Source organism: Gymnoscopelus microlampas (genome assembly GCF_963454915.1).
Source record: "Gymnoscopelus microlampas genome assembly, chromosome: 17".
NCBI classification, from domain to species: domain Eukaryota; kingdom Metazoa; phylum Chordata; class Actinopteri; order Myctophiformes; family Myctophidae; genus Gymnoscopelus; species Gymnoscopelus microlampas.
This window is the reverse complement of record NC_139954.1, coordinates 22,583,535-22,597,950: the sequence shown is the minus strand read 5'-3', so window position 1 is coordinate 22,597,950 and position 14,416 is coordinate 22,583,535. Positions and strand designations below refer to the sequence as shown.

General features: G+C 50.9%; 1 protein-coding gene across 1 annotated transcript in view; it reads left to right on the top strand.

Moving 5' to 3' along the window:
- Nucleotides 1–14,405, top strand: part of bcor (BCL6 corepressor) — a 34,660-nt gene extending 20,255 nt beyond the window's left edge. Inside the window, 8 exon segments of the mRNA XM_084083627.1 lie at nt 1,367–1,689; nt 2,805–3,101; nt 8,614–8,780; nt 9,238–9,283; nt 9,285–9,384; nt 11,292–11,369; nt 12,673–12,826; nt 13,197–14,405. Of these exon segments, the coding sequence (XP_083939753.1) occupies nt 1,367–1,689; nt 2,805–3,101; nt 8,614–8,780; nt 9,238–9,283; nt 9,285–9,384; nt 11,292–11,369; nt 12,673–12,826; nt 13,197–13,527 (1,496 nt within the window). The 3' untranslated portion in view covers nt 13,528–14,405.
- Nucleotides 14,406–14,416: the final 11 nt, after the last annotated feature.

Below are 14,416 nucleotides of genomic sequence, written 5' to 3'. Positions count from 1 at the left end.
CACACAGACACACACACACACACACACACACACACACACACACACACACACACACACAAAGAGACAGTGCCTGCCGGAGATGTATGTGGGCAGGTGTACTGTGACTAATGTGTGATCAATGATGTTTTTCCCCTCAAGGCCAGTCAGAGAGAGAGAGAGAGAGAGAGAGGGGGGGGGGGGCGAGGTGCTGATTAAAACCAGGGCTTTCCCTTATTCATGCACCCAAACCGAGGCTGAGACAAGCCACGAAGAAGAGCAGGAAATAAAGGGCAGGAGAGAGATTAAAGGAAGTGAGTAAAGCACAGAGCTTTTGGTTTCATGTTCCCGCAGAAGCCGCAGAGCTTGATTGGCAGTCTGTCGCGGTTTCTTTTTTTTTTACCCCCCTCCTCTCCTCACCTATTTTTTTTATAAATGACATCAACCTGGCAACATCCATGTTGTAGTAACGAGTCCTGGTGTTCTACTGAAGGTGTCAATGGTGTGAGCACCTTTTATTATATATATATATATATTTCCGTTTTATTGAGGATTTGGGTTTTTGGACAGAACACTCCCTATTCATTTCTATGGAGAATTTCCCAATTCCACAGCCTGGTCACGCCAAAAGAGGAGCTGTGTTTTGAATAGAATGAGTTTGTATATTTTAGCAGCGCCAGGTAATCGTAATATATTTTAATTTCCTTTTCCCACTGGTTCAGAGCCTGAGTCATTTTGCATGGATTCAATGAACAGTTCATATAAAGGAATTACAAATGCAATAAAACCTTGGCCAGAGCATGCCTGCATAAATCTAGAGGAAGGGCTAACAATGAAAAATCTATGGAGGCACTGTATGTCGATATGTTGTTAATTAAATGCCTTTCTGACATTGCACGTTCAAGGGCAATTTTGCATTTGGAGCGCAAACGTGTGGCGTTGGAGGCCGAAAACCAGACAGTGCCACACTTGTTTAAGGAGATTACTCATAGGAGTGTCCTTGCTGCAGTGACTGAGTGTCCGCCTGTGTTTGTGCAGTTGCATTTGTGCATGATGTGTGTGTCTGTGTGCAAGTGTGTATGCATGCGTGTGAGCGGGTACGTGTGTGCATGCGTGTATGAATTTTCTGTGTGCGAGTGTGTGTGCCAGGGTGTGTGCGGGTACATGTGTTCGTGCGTGCGTGCATGCGTGTATGAATTTTCTGTTTCTTTCTATTTTTTCTTCCTTTCCCTGTGCGAGCAGGCACGCTGTGCTTCCAGACAGCGCTGTGAGCTCATTAATAATCCAACACAGGGTGAGAGATGGCCTTGCAATACCTTCCCATCCTCCCCTGCCGCTCCACTCTACTCTGCCTCCCTCTCACTCTGCCTCCCCTCTCCCCCGCTTCCAGGAGTGCCGGCCTCCCCCCTCCCCCTCAGCCAGCTGAAGGACAGGCCGCCCCTGTTGGGCCCCATCTCAGGTGACCGGGGCCCCAAGGAGCCCAGGAGGGGCTCCCCCTCCCTCTCCCTGGCCGCCGAACCGCTGTCCACCGGAGACCCTCCCCCCCTCAAGCCCCGTCGCCATAGTGACACGGACAAACCCAAGGGCAAGCGGCCGTGCAAGACCAAGCACACCGGCAGCCAGAGGGAGAGAGAGAGGCGGAAGGAGGCCACGCCCAACGGCCCCGGTGGCCAGAACTGCGTGGCTGATCAGGAACCAGCCGAGGAGGACAAGGTGAGTCGCTGATTTGGTGTCTGGCCTGCGGAGGCTTCACCGCGCCAGAGTCGTTTTTTCAGTATGCCTGTCTGCATGCCTCTGATTATGCAGCTGGGAGAGAGAGGGAGGGATGGAGGGAGAAAGGGATAGAGGGAGGAAGGAAGTATGTTTACAATGTTTAGAGGGCTGCTGGAGCTTTGACCTCCTCGTGCCCTTAATGGTTCCCTGTGGAGCCTCTCCGTGTGTGTGTGTGTGTGTGTGTGTGTGTGTGTGTGCACGCGCATGCATTTTTCCATCAGCGTAATCGTTGAATGCGTGCGCCATTTGTGTGCTATTTTGTGCGTACGGGTCAAAGTCAGGGCTGTGTGTGCGTGCGTGTCTGCGTGTTTGTGAGCATTCTTTACATAACGAGAAAAACCCTGGTACAGTCACATAGTTCACTTAGCGCTGAACATTCAGCTGCATACACACACAAACACACACGCATACACACACACACACACACACACACACACACACACAGAGTGAGGAATGTGGCAGCCGTGGTCTAGCGTCTGAAGTGCCTGAGTTCAAAAGGGAAAAAAATGAGCACGGGGGAAAAATTGAGGGAGGAGAGGAAGAAAAAAAAAAGTGGGAAAAAAAGAAAAAGGGTAGTTGTTTTCCGCCAGCGCTGCTCTCCTCCCTCGCTCCTCAACCTGACAGCTGCTTCGACACGGAATTCCACCGAGGCGGGCGCACACTTCACATGCATGCGCGCGCGCGCGCGCGCACACACACACACACACACACACACACACACACACACACACACACACACACACAGCCAGCCATTTCCCTCTCTCGTCTGTTTTGCTCAGGGGCCTCTGTTGGTTTAGTGTTTAAAGAGAAGTGACATGCCAACCTGCAGTGTTTGAGCTGCAGAACAGTTGGTGTAAGGTGTGTGCGTAATGTATATATATGCTGTGTGTGTGTGTGTGTGTGTGTGTGTGTGTGTGTATATACAGTATGTATATATATATCCTGTGTGTGTGTATATATATTTTTTATATATATATGAGTGTCCTGCCGGTCTGTTATTCTGTGGGCGCTATAATCATCTCCCCCTCTCTCTCTCTCTCTCTCTCCCTCCTCAGCTGAGTGAGCAGCGCAGCGCTCAGAGGAAGAGAGCTGCCTCCCCTAATCATTACCCCTGCTCTCCGGTCAAGCCTTGCTCCCCCGCCGCGCTCCGTCCCCCACCCTCCCTGCAGCCCCAGGCTAATGGGAAAGGGAGCGTCCCACCAGAGGGGGCCGTGGGGGCAGGGGCGCGCCGCCCCGCACCTCCCGCTGAGTCCCCCGTGGTGCGACCCATTCCGCCGGAGGCACGCAGGCTCATCGTGAATAAGAACGCTGGGGAGACGCTGCTTCAGAGAGCTGCCCGGCTCGGATATGAGGTAAGAACAAGGCCTCGTCTTCCTGTCTCTCATTCTGACTGTCCTCACCTTTCTGTTTTTCTTCTCAATCGATCCTCCGCTTCATACCGGCGGCCCTCCTCGCCCTTTTCTCTTCATGTACCCCCCCGCCCCCCCCCAACCACCAAGCCTCCCGCGCCTCCTTTGTTCTTGCCTTGTGATTTTACCTCATATAGCTCTACTCTTTTTCTACCTCTCTCCGCTCTCCCCATCTTCTATTCTTCTCCCATCTGTCCCGTTCTTCCTGTTTGGCTTTTTGTATAATTTCCTCTTGTTTCACTCTCACTTAACCCTTTATTCTTCCTTGTTTTTTTCTTCTTCTCGTAATCTAACTCTCTCTCTCGCTCTTTCTCTCTCTCTCGCTCTCTCTCTATCTCTCTATCTCCCACCCCTCCCTCCCTCTCTCTTTTTCCCTCTCAGTGCTCTCTTTTCTCTTCCTCTCTTTGTGACTCAGACTGTCGCTGGCACCCCCTCACACTCTCTCTCTCATTCTCTCTCTCTTCCTGCGCACACACCCCCCCCTTCTCCTCTGTGCCTCGCGCCGTTCTCTCGCATCTCATTAATTTTCGGTGAGGCGAAGTGTGACATGCACACACACACACACACACACAAACACGCGCACGCACACACAGACAGGCAGACGTGCACAAACACATACACCGACAGCACAGCGCGGTAGGATCGTTATATGGAGACTGATGCATGCTGCCTCTTTACAGAATTGTATTTTTTTTTTTACTTTGTTTGAAGCTTTCTCTCTCTACCTCTCCCTTTTTCTCTCTCTCTCTCTCTTTCTCACTCTCTCTCTCTCTCTCTCTCCCATTCCCACTCTGAACGCTTTTTAATTAACTCTGGATATGTGGTTGGTGCTCGTTCTGTCTTATTGTCAGGTGTGTTCAAGCCTCTAACACCCCCCACCCCACACGCGCACACACGAGCACACACACACACACACACACACACACACACACACACACACACACACACACACACACTGTGATTATTGGCTGTCTTACTAATTGATTTGATCGATTCGATTGAAGCGTATCACGTCGATGCAGACGCTCAATCCACGAGGCGTCGTGGATTAGCTTTGCGGTGCGGAGCCGTCAGCTCAAGAACCGTAACGGTCTTGTGTGTGTGTGTGCTTGCACGTGTGTGAATTTAATCACCAGTGGAGGCGTCTTCGCAGGAGTGTTAAATAGGTGTGTGTGTGTGTGTGCGTGTGTGTTTTTTTTGTTTTTTAAGTTGCTCATTAACTGATCACATTAAGGTAGTAATTGTGTGTGTGTGTGCGCACACGCATTGTGCATGTCAGTGATAATGACGTGTGTGTGTGTGTGTGTGTGTGTGTGTGTGTGTGTGTGTAAAAGAGAGAGGGAGTGTGAATGAGAGGTAAGCACTGGGAGTATAATCGCGTTCTAATGGCCCTCTAATGTGCCGTGGTGACTGTGGTTAGCTGTGGCGGCGGCTGTTTTTTCTCCCTCACGCGCACGAGAGCAGTCAGGCACACACACACACACACACACACACACACACACACACACACACGCAAGCAGTCAGGCGTGCGCACACACATGCAAGCACTCACACACACACACAGGCGAGATCACACGTACACGCGCACGCACACACACACACAACACACGCAGGGCAGAGCGCAGCAGCAGCAGCGGGGGTTCAGTCAGCCGTGCTGGAGAGAGATGCCGGCTCGTCTCTCTGATTTATGCGTCTCTCCCCGAACGTTTTTTTCCTCTCCTTTTTTTTCCCTTTCCTTCCTTCGTTCCGCGTGCGGAGGGGAAAGGGAGGGAGGGAGAGGGAAGGCGGGGGTGTTGTTTGCGCAGCGGTCAGCGCCTTGTTTGTGTAGTCTCAGGTTCTCTCCTCCCCCTCTCTCTCTCTCCCTCCCTCCCTTCTCTTTCTCTCTCTCTCTCTCTCTCTCTCAGGAAGCGCGTCTCTCACTGCCTGTGTGTGATAAGCCTGGGGCAGACCCCTGGGGCTCCCACACACATACATGCACGCAAGCACATGCGCGCGCATGCTGCACGCAGAGACACAGCGATTTATGCATGCATGCGCACACAGGCACACACACACACACACACACACATACACAGAGCGCTCCTCTCACGCTGGTGTTTTAGCACCGCGAGCTCCGGGCTTATCACACACAGGCAGAGAGATATGAGAGCCTGAGAGAGACGTGCAGCTAGCGCACACACACGCACACCAGTGTGTGCAAAAGGCACCCGTGCACATGCACACACACAGTCACGAGGAGAAACATGCGCTGTGTCCCAATAAGCACGCGCACGCAAACATCCTTCCACGCGTCCTCCTCTCTACACTGCTGCAGAAATACCATTCTCTCTCTCTCCCCACACACACATTTCTGTCACACTGAATGCAGCACACGCACACACACAAACACGTCATTCAGCGCTCCCTCTGTGGCGCGCCCGGCGCCCGACACTCTGCATATTTCATGTTCGTTTAGTTTTGCGATCCGTGCCTCCGCACATGAAAGCCCACTCTCTCTCGCGCCCGCTCGCTCTGCCTCTCTCTCCCTCGTTCCCCCTTTTATTCTTTCGCTCTCCCTCGTCTGCCTGGCTCCTGGAGCATTTGAAATGGTAATGAGGAGGAGAGGAGATTCTGCGGATGTCTTCATCGCTCGCTCGCTCTCTCTCTCTCTCTCTCTCTCTCTCTCTCTGGCACTGGGTTCGGTCCCTCCAGCTCTGGCCTGCGAGCAAGTTGAGGATAAAGACTGCAAATTGTCATTTATTCTCCCCCTTTAAGCACCAAGGTGAATCACTCCCTCATGTTTCCTTCTATTGACCAAGAACAACCCCCCCCCCCTCCCCCCGAAATAAATATTAGAATAAAGTAAAACCAGTCTTTTTGTTTAGTTCCGTCAAATGCCCAAAAGCGATGGATCCGTGTGCTTTTCACTCACCTAGGTCAATGCACGCTGATATTGATCGATTATTGATCTTCATTATTGATTGAGACTGTGAACAGCTATCGCTAAGGTATTCTATGGAAAATATGACTGCCACCATTTCCTCAGTCTTTCTTCTGTTCTCGTGTGTGTGTGTGTGTGTGTGTGTGTGTGTGTGTGTGTGTGTGTGTGTGTGTGTGTGTGTGTGTGTGTGTGTGTGTGAGTGAGCGATTAATTAATTCCTCCATCTGAGAGGGTCATTAGGGGCTCTAGATACTCAGGGTGGGGGGTCGAGGTTATTCTCTAAGAGAGCAGCACTTAACACAGAAGCGCACACGCACCACACACACACACACAAAACAAATTTCACCCACGTTCTGTGACGCTTGTTTTTTTATAGTAAGCAATTCACGGAGGTTTGGGAGGGGGGGGGGGTTGTTAACCGACACACATACAAACGTCCCTGGCACATGTCACACGCATGTGCACGCACACGTCTGTGCGGTAGGCTGTAGGGGCGCACAGCACGTGCAGATGAAGGCAGCGCTGCGAGGGGTTAAACGTCTGAGTGATGCATTGATTGCAGTGGAGCGCGGGGAAGCATTCTAGAGAGGGAGATTAGACGACGAAGGGAAAGAGCGAGCGGGAGGGAGGAAGGGAGGAGGGGTAGCGTCTCATTTTACTGCGGAGGAGTGTGTGTGTGCGTGTGTGTGTGTGTGTGTCTGGCGGGAAGCCTGGGCTCTCGTGCTAAGCTCCTCGCTCTCTCCCAGCGATATTAAACACGGCTCCCGAGGTTTAGCGCTACGCCTCCTCCACAGCCACACACATTCACACACACATACAGGCACACACACAACGCGTGCGTGCACTCTCATACGCGGTGCTCACGCACACACGCACACTCTGGCAAGCTGCTTGTATATCAACACTCTGCATGTCAGTCTCTCCGGCACTTGCTCTCTCTCTCTCTCTTGCTCACGTACACACACACACGCAGGCACATTTGTGTGTGCGTGTCACACACGCAGAGTGGAATCCCCCAGAGGGGAGCTTCAGCACGGCGCTCCTGAATCTCTCTCCAGCAGGCAAACAGACAGTGTTGGCAGCGAGCAAAAAACAGTTAGAACGTCTTTCCCTCTCTCTCTCTCTCTCTCTCTCTTTCTCTCTCTGACTACTTTTCTCTCCCTCCTCCCTGTCCTCCCTCTCTCTCCGCCCCTCCTCCCCCCATTGTCTATCCCTCCTCCCTCCCCGGCTCCGATGTCCTCTATCTCGTCTTTCCCTCCGCCCCCTCCCTTTCATCTGTTGTTATTATCAGCCGCAGAGGAGGGCATGAGCTGAATTGCACACGCACGAACACACAGTATGTTTGTGTGTGTGCGCGTCTTTGGAAGTCGCTTTTTAGGCTCTACCTAGTTTCCACCCTAGCCAACCCCTTATACCTCGGACAGCCTGTTTTTTTTCCCCCGTTTCTTTTCCTCTCTGCTGCTCGCCCTCATCCCCCCCCCCCCCCCCCCCCCACCCCCCCCCCCCCCCCCACCACCACCATCGTGCCGAGAGAGAGAGAGCGATAAACACTCGGAGTAGACGGCCGGGCTGGAATTAGCATAGAAATGGAAGTTTGGACTCATTCCCCAGGTTCAGATGAGCAGCTCTCCTCCCCTCGGCACAGGACTTGCTAGCACGACATATTATGAGTGTGCGTCTCGTGCGCGTGTGTCTAGTGTATGTATTTAGTGTGTCGGTTGGTTCATCCCAAGAGTGCGTGGAGCCGACTGTGGTTGTCCCCCTGATTCTGCTCTGTGTGTCACGGCCGTGCACTCTGGCCTGTGAGAGAGACGCGTGGATCCGTGAAACGTTGATTTGGGCTGACGCGCTCTACCGCAGCGGAGACAAACACAAACACCTCACTCAGACCCAACGTCAACACACTCGCTGGATCGCTGTGATCTGTCTGCTTTCTCTCCCTCTCCCCCGTCTCTCTCTCTCGCCTCGGTCTCCCTCTTATTTCCCTCTGTCTCCTGCTGTCGAGTAACAGGAGAGAGGAAAGGCTGTTGCAGTGAAATGGAAAGCAGCCGCTGACTACTTAGCGCCTGGGTTCCAACTGTCACGGGCGTAGACCATCGGAGCGTTTCCCAGCGGCTCCATCAGCCCCCTCTTTGTTCTGTCTCCATTGTGCTGTGTTCTGATTCCAACCCCCCCCCCCCCCCCCCCCCCCCCCCCCCCCCCCCCCCCACACCCCACACACACACACACACACACACACACACACGCAGAGTCAACTGGCTGCCACTGAAGCCAGGCTACAGGCCACTCTAGCAACAGAATCTGGCTAGAGTGGGGATGTTTGAGTCATGCACAGCTAGTTTTGTGTGTGCGTGTGTCTCGTCCGGTGTGAGTCCACACTCATTCCCTCCACTACTCGATTTCCTCTCCCGGAGAATCCGCCCCACAGAGAGCTGTTTGCGTCTCTCCCCCTCCGCCCAGCATGTTTGGTCTGGTATTCCTTGGGTTGTCTCCATGCTCACTCTCTTCCTTCCTGTCCCCCCCCCCCGTCTTCAGGAGGTGGTGCTGTACTGTCTGGAGAACCGAGTGTGCGAAGTGAACCATCGGGACTATGCCGGCTACTGCGCTTTGCATGAGGCGTGCGCCCGAGGCTGGCTCAGCATAGTGCAGCACCTGCTGGACCACGGGGCCGACATCAACTGCAGTGCGCAGGATGGCACCAGGTACACTACATACACACACAAAGACACAAATAACAGTCACGCAAACCCAAATGATTGCTCGCATGACAAATGGTTGACATGTAAACTGTTGCAAGCATGAACCTGGCTTCCCCCACAGGGACTAACGGTGCCAGCCAGGGCTTAGTCATCAGTTATGTCATTCAGTTTCTACCAATTTTTTTTTTTATACATTTGGTTTGGAAAGAGCGGATATTTGCCATATGAGCTGTAATAAATAAGCTGTAATTATTTAGAGAGTATGGGGGGGGGGGGTGGGGTTGCTTGGCACATGAATTCTTGTTGTAATATTTTTTTACAATTGTTGTGTGGCCCTGCTGTGTGCAAATGTTGGCTGATTATATCTCAACAAAAGGACACACTTATTGTACTCAATTCAATTTGTCCATGGTGTTGGCATATATAAAATGTTTGTCTGTGTGTGTGTGTGTGTGTCCAGACCTCTACACGATGCGGTAGAGAACGATCATCTGGATGTGGTGCGGGGTGCTGCTGTCCTACGGGGCTGATCCCACACTGGCCACCTACTCTGGCCGCGGCCTGCTGAAGATGACCCACAGCGACAGCATGGAGCGCTTCCTCACTGGTACGTTGAGCTGCCCTTGAACTCCATAGGAAATCTCAAGTCCTGCTGCTTTGGAATGTCGGCTACAACCCCTACCCCCCACCCGCTCGTCTTACGCCGGCGTCCATGAGCAAAACAAACGTCTTGAACAATGGCACTCACTCCCATCGGCCCCCAACCCACTCCTGTAGCCCACCGTCCCTTCACCGCCACCCCTTCGTTCATTCATTACTACTTTGGCCCCCCGACCCCCCCCCCTCCCCCATTTCCCTTTCGCAAAGCCATGACCTCTGCGCAACCTGTCAGCGCAAGTCGCTGGGCTCAGTCACTCTGCTGCCTCTTGCCTGCCCCGAACCGCCACTAGACACGTCTCTCTATCAACCCCCCAACCCCCCTCGACCACCTGTTAGACAGGGAGCTTCAGCCCGCCGGGGTGCGTGCTGCTGGCTCTGCGCTCCTCTATCTGGTTACTTAGCAACGCCAACTGTGTTTGCTTAGTGTACGTGCGGAAATGGGCTCCGCACAGTGTGCGCTTTCTCTCTCTCTCTGGCTGGAGACTCTGCTTTTGTGTGTATGTACGTGTGTGTGCACGCTTTTCTCTCTCTCTCTCTCGCTCTCTCCGCTCTCTCTCTCTCTCTACTACACAAGAGCCTGACGTGGTTGGTGTTTGGAGCATGAATTTATTTTGTGTGTGAATGTTTGTATTTCAGAACCACAAATGAGCTGTGCTTAAGGAAATGCTAGTTGCTTTTTGTCCTCACACCTTTGTAGCTGGCCGTATGATATTACACGTGCCTAACTGGTAAAAACCCAATTAGCTAAGATGGGCAGCAGGCCTCTGCGTGGTGAAGCAGACATCAGATAAGGGGTTGTATAGACGCAGAGGGTAAATCCAGTGTAAATTCATGACTGGCAGACGGATGAACAGATTTAGTGCGAAAGACAGGTTTATATATAGGATGGAAAGATGGCGTTGAATTTTGAAAGAGGGGGAGGATGAATAGATCGATGGAGCAATAACTTGCCAGATAGATTGACAGAACGTCTCAGAGAGAGGGAGGAGAACATGCGCCGGAGAGAACAGGCGAACGATAGAGAGAGAGAGAGAGAGAGAGAGAGAGAGAGAGAGAGAGAGAGAGAGAGAGAGAGAGAGAGATGAGAGAGAGAGAGAGAGAGAGAGAGAGAGAGTGAGAGAGAGAGAGAGAGAGAGAGAGAGAGAGAGAGAGAGAGAGAGAGAGAGAGAGAGAGAGAGAGAGAGAGAGAGAGAGAGAGAGAGAGAGAGAGGGGGAAGACCGGAGAGAGAGCGATTGCTGCCCTCCCTCCACCTGGTCCCACTCATCTGGAGGCCGTTAATCCCTCCAAACACACGCCAGACGCCCCACGCCTCAGCACTGGCACACAGCCCAGCTCTCACTCTGCGTATGTGTGGCTGTGTGTGTGCGTGCCGCTGAAAGCACACTACGCTCTCGCTGTGTGTGCTCAGCCAGCTCCCTCTCTGCCTGTTTGTTTCCAGCTCGCTGTTCTGCCCTGTGTGTGTGTGTCTGCTTGTGTGTGCGTCTGCTTGTGTGTGCGTCTGCTCTTGTGTATGTGCGTGCGCGCACACACATTCTCACGCACCTCGCTGACTGTGTGTGGTTCTTGTTTGATTCCTGGCAGGCGTCTGTAGTCGGGCCTGTACAGCGCCAGCTCTCTAGCCCAGTGGAGACAGTCACTCTCCTCCCCCATGGTACAGCCTCTGGCCTCTGACCATCACCCTCTCCCCCCAAACATTTACTCTGCCCCCCCCCCCCCCCTCTCTCTCTCTCCTCTCTGTGTTTTACCGTGCACTTTCTCTGTTATTTCTGGTCTAGTCTCCCAGGGCAACCCCTCCCCCTCCAGCCTCTTTCTCCAGAATAACAGCGCCATTTGTCCCTCTCCTCTCTCCATAGATTACTTTGCCGACCTTCAGGGCCGCACGGACGACGACCCGGGACTTTATTGGGAATTCTATGGCAGCGCTGTGTGCGGTGAGTGCTGATCAGCTCTCTCTGTAAAATAGATAAATAAATAAATGTGTTACGGTGGTTTATTTTCGAAGCGTCTCCTTTGGAGCAACTAAATCCCTGTGCAGTGAATTTAATTAATATAGCTATATAGATAGATAGATAGATAGATAGATAGATAGATAGATAGATATAATTATTATTATTTCTGTTATAGTTGTATAGGAGGATTGGCAATGGGCTTCAGCCTATTCCTCTTTTGGTCACTGATTTTGGGACCTTTTTCTGTATGATATGGCCTAGTGAAAGCTAGTATGATGTATCATGTAGAATGTGTTGACATCCAGATAATTTGTAGTGTTGTTGTTCATATTGTATGACCGAAATTAACCACGTGCAATTTGCAGGTTTTGCATGTGATTTCAGTGCACATGAAACTGGGAGGGCCAGGAAGGGGAAAAGGGCCTGTCTTTGTGTCTGCCATGTTTTTTAGCGGCGCTAGCCGCTCTATACCTTTAGGTATAGAGCGGATATTAGCCCTCTATGCCTGGCTTTTGCGTCAACGTTCTGATTGGTCAGGTGCGCCAACGTTCTGATTGGTCAGGTGCGTCAACGTTCTGATTGGTCAGGTGCGTCAACGTTCTGATTGGTCAGGTGCGCCAAAGTTGTGATTGGTCACTATTCATGACATCACTATGATGTCATGAATATAGAATTCGATGTCTATATAAACGATGACAATGACTTCATCTTATTATTCATTTGGCTAAAGTCTCCGTCTAGGTAAAGTTAATATGACGAATAGAAAGAGAAAGATACAAGAACAGATGAAGGGTGAATGTATAGAAAGTCTGAGTTCGGGACCCAGTCATCCGTTATGACAGAATGGTTTGATAGAGACGATCGAGAATACAAGAGTCCGTTAAGGTTCTGATTGGTCAGGCCCGTCAAGGTTCTGATTGGTCAGGCCCGTCAAGGTTCTGATTGGTCAGGCCCGTCAAGGTTGTGATTTGTCAGGCAAGGGGACTATTCATGACATCACTATGATGTCATGAATTTCCTCATGTTTTTTTTTTTGTATATATTTTTATTTGGCTAAAGTCTCCTTCTAGGTAAGTTATTTAAAGTTAGATCCTCAATTTAACTTTATCTGTCGTCGACGCTCTGATTGGTCAGACCCGTCAACAAAGTGATTGGTCAAGCTTCACATGACACATGGCTATAAACACATTATAAACACATATCGATGACATAATGTATTCAAAGGCGCCGCTACCTTCACACAGGGTGTGATTTTTTTCATTCTAATGTGAATATGTATTTTCAGAGTTTGGTGAGGAGGGTAGTGCTTTTGACATCCTGGCGGACCCCCCGGGCCCAGAGGACGAGGATGAAGAAGACAAGAGGGAGTTGTTTGAGTTTGAATTCTCTGACCGACCACTGCTGCCCTGTTACAACATCCAGGTGTCCCTGTCCCAGGGGTGAGCACACACACACACACACACACACACACGTATGCACAAACGTGCACACACGTATACCCAAAAGTTTAAAGCTGCAATCCGTAAGTTTCATGTCTGATCCGGGATTCGAACCTGCATGGGAGGCCAAAATTCACTCTGTCAAGACAGATTCCCTGCTTGTCTAGGGGAGATATTGTGCTTATGAGCTTCAGGCACTACCACTTGTCAACCAGTAAGGAGACCACCTCCTACCACTGCATATGTCCTAATTATTTTGTATTAACATACTCTACCATACAGATTGGTTAAAATAATCTTTTATTCATTCAAATAAGTTCCTGATTGCAGCATTAACATGAATGTTTCTCCCTGCTTGTGTCCTTGTCAGGCCCAGGAACTGGCTGCTGTTGTCGGACGTACTGCGGCGGCTGCGGATGTCGGCCCGTGGCTTCCGGCAGGCCTTCCCACACATGGAGGTGGTGACCGTGGCCGAGGCCGAGTTCTACCGGCAGGCCTCCCTGTCGCAGCTGTTCTCCTGCCCGGACGAGCTGGAGGGCTTCCAGCCGGACAGCAAGGAGCTGCTGGACCTGGTGGAGGGCAGTGCCGAGCTGGCCGCCCTACTGGGCTCCACCCTAGAGTGCATGGACGATCGCTGGGAGCACCCGGCAGACAAGCTTAAGGACAAGATCAAGGCTGCGGGCAAGCTGGGCTCGTCGTGACCCCCGGCCCCCTTTGAAACTCCCACATTGACCTTTAACAGACAGCAGTTAGCTTTAGAACCAACCGGGGGTTGGGATGATATGCCTGAGCTTGACCCCTGGTTTCCCACGCTCTTCTAGCCCTGCTCTGGACCAGCACCGGTACACTGTACAGATAGACTGACTGGCTGGCTGGCCTACAGAGGGGGGCACCAAAATGTTTCCCCCTCCATCAGCTATGGAGCAGGGGAGATGTGACACTTGACGATGGTCTTATTTTTATAAATGGATTAATATATGTATAAATATAAATATATCAAGAGATTTTCTTTCTTTGGGATGTCAGTCACGACTCCATTTTGAAAGGTTTTTTGTATTTTATTTTTCCCGTATGGCCATTGAGAGAAACGTGTTGCCGTGTTGATCGGGTGGAACATGCGAGTAGTGCACAGCACATTGTGTTTCGTGTCGCTGTACAGCGTATAGAGTATTGAGGCTCTGCTTTTGAATATGGCATTTGTGTTGATAGGAAGCACACGATGTCCTGTATTTTTGTTGTTTTTCTATCCTCAGACTTAAGCACTTGCTTGAGCCTTAGGAGCTGTTTTTCTTTCTTTCTTTTTTTTAACCCGTGTTCAAATTCTGCTCCTAATTTAGTTTCTAATTTAACATGCGAAACTGCAAAGTTCTTTGTATAATAATGTTTTAAAAATGATGTTCATATTCACCCTTCGGCACAGAGCTTGTACATAACGGGAAGGCTACTGCAGTAAAGTAAATTTTGGTGTGTCCATTTTTTGTTGTTTTTGTTTTAACTTTGTAAGTAAAATATCTCATCATTTGTATTTATATTTTACAAAAAAGTTGCTTTAAAATAAATATACAAACTGCAAGATGAAGTATACGTCTA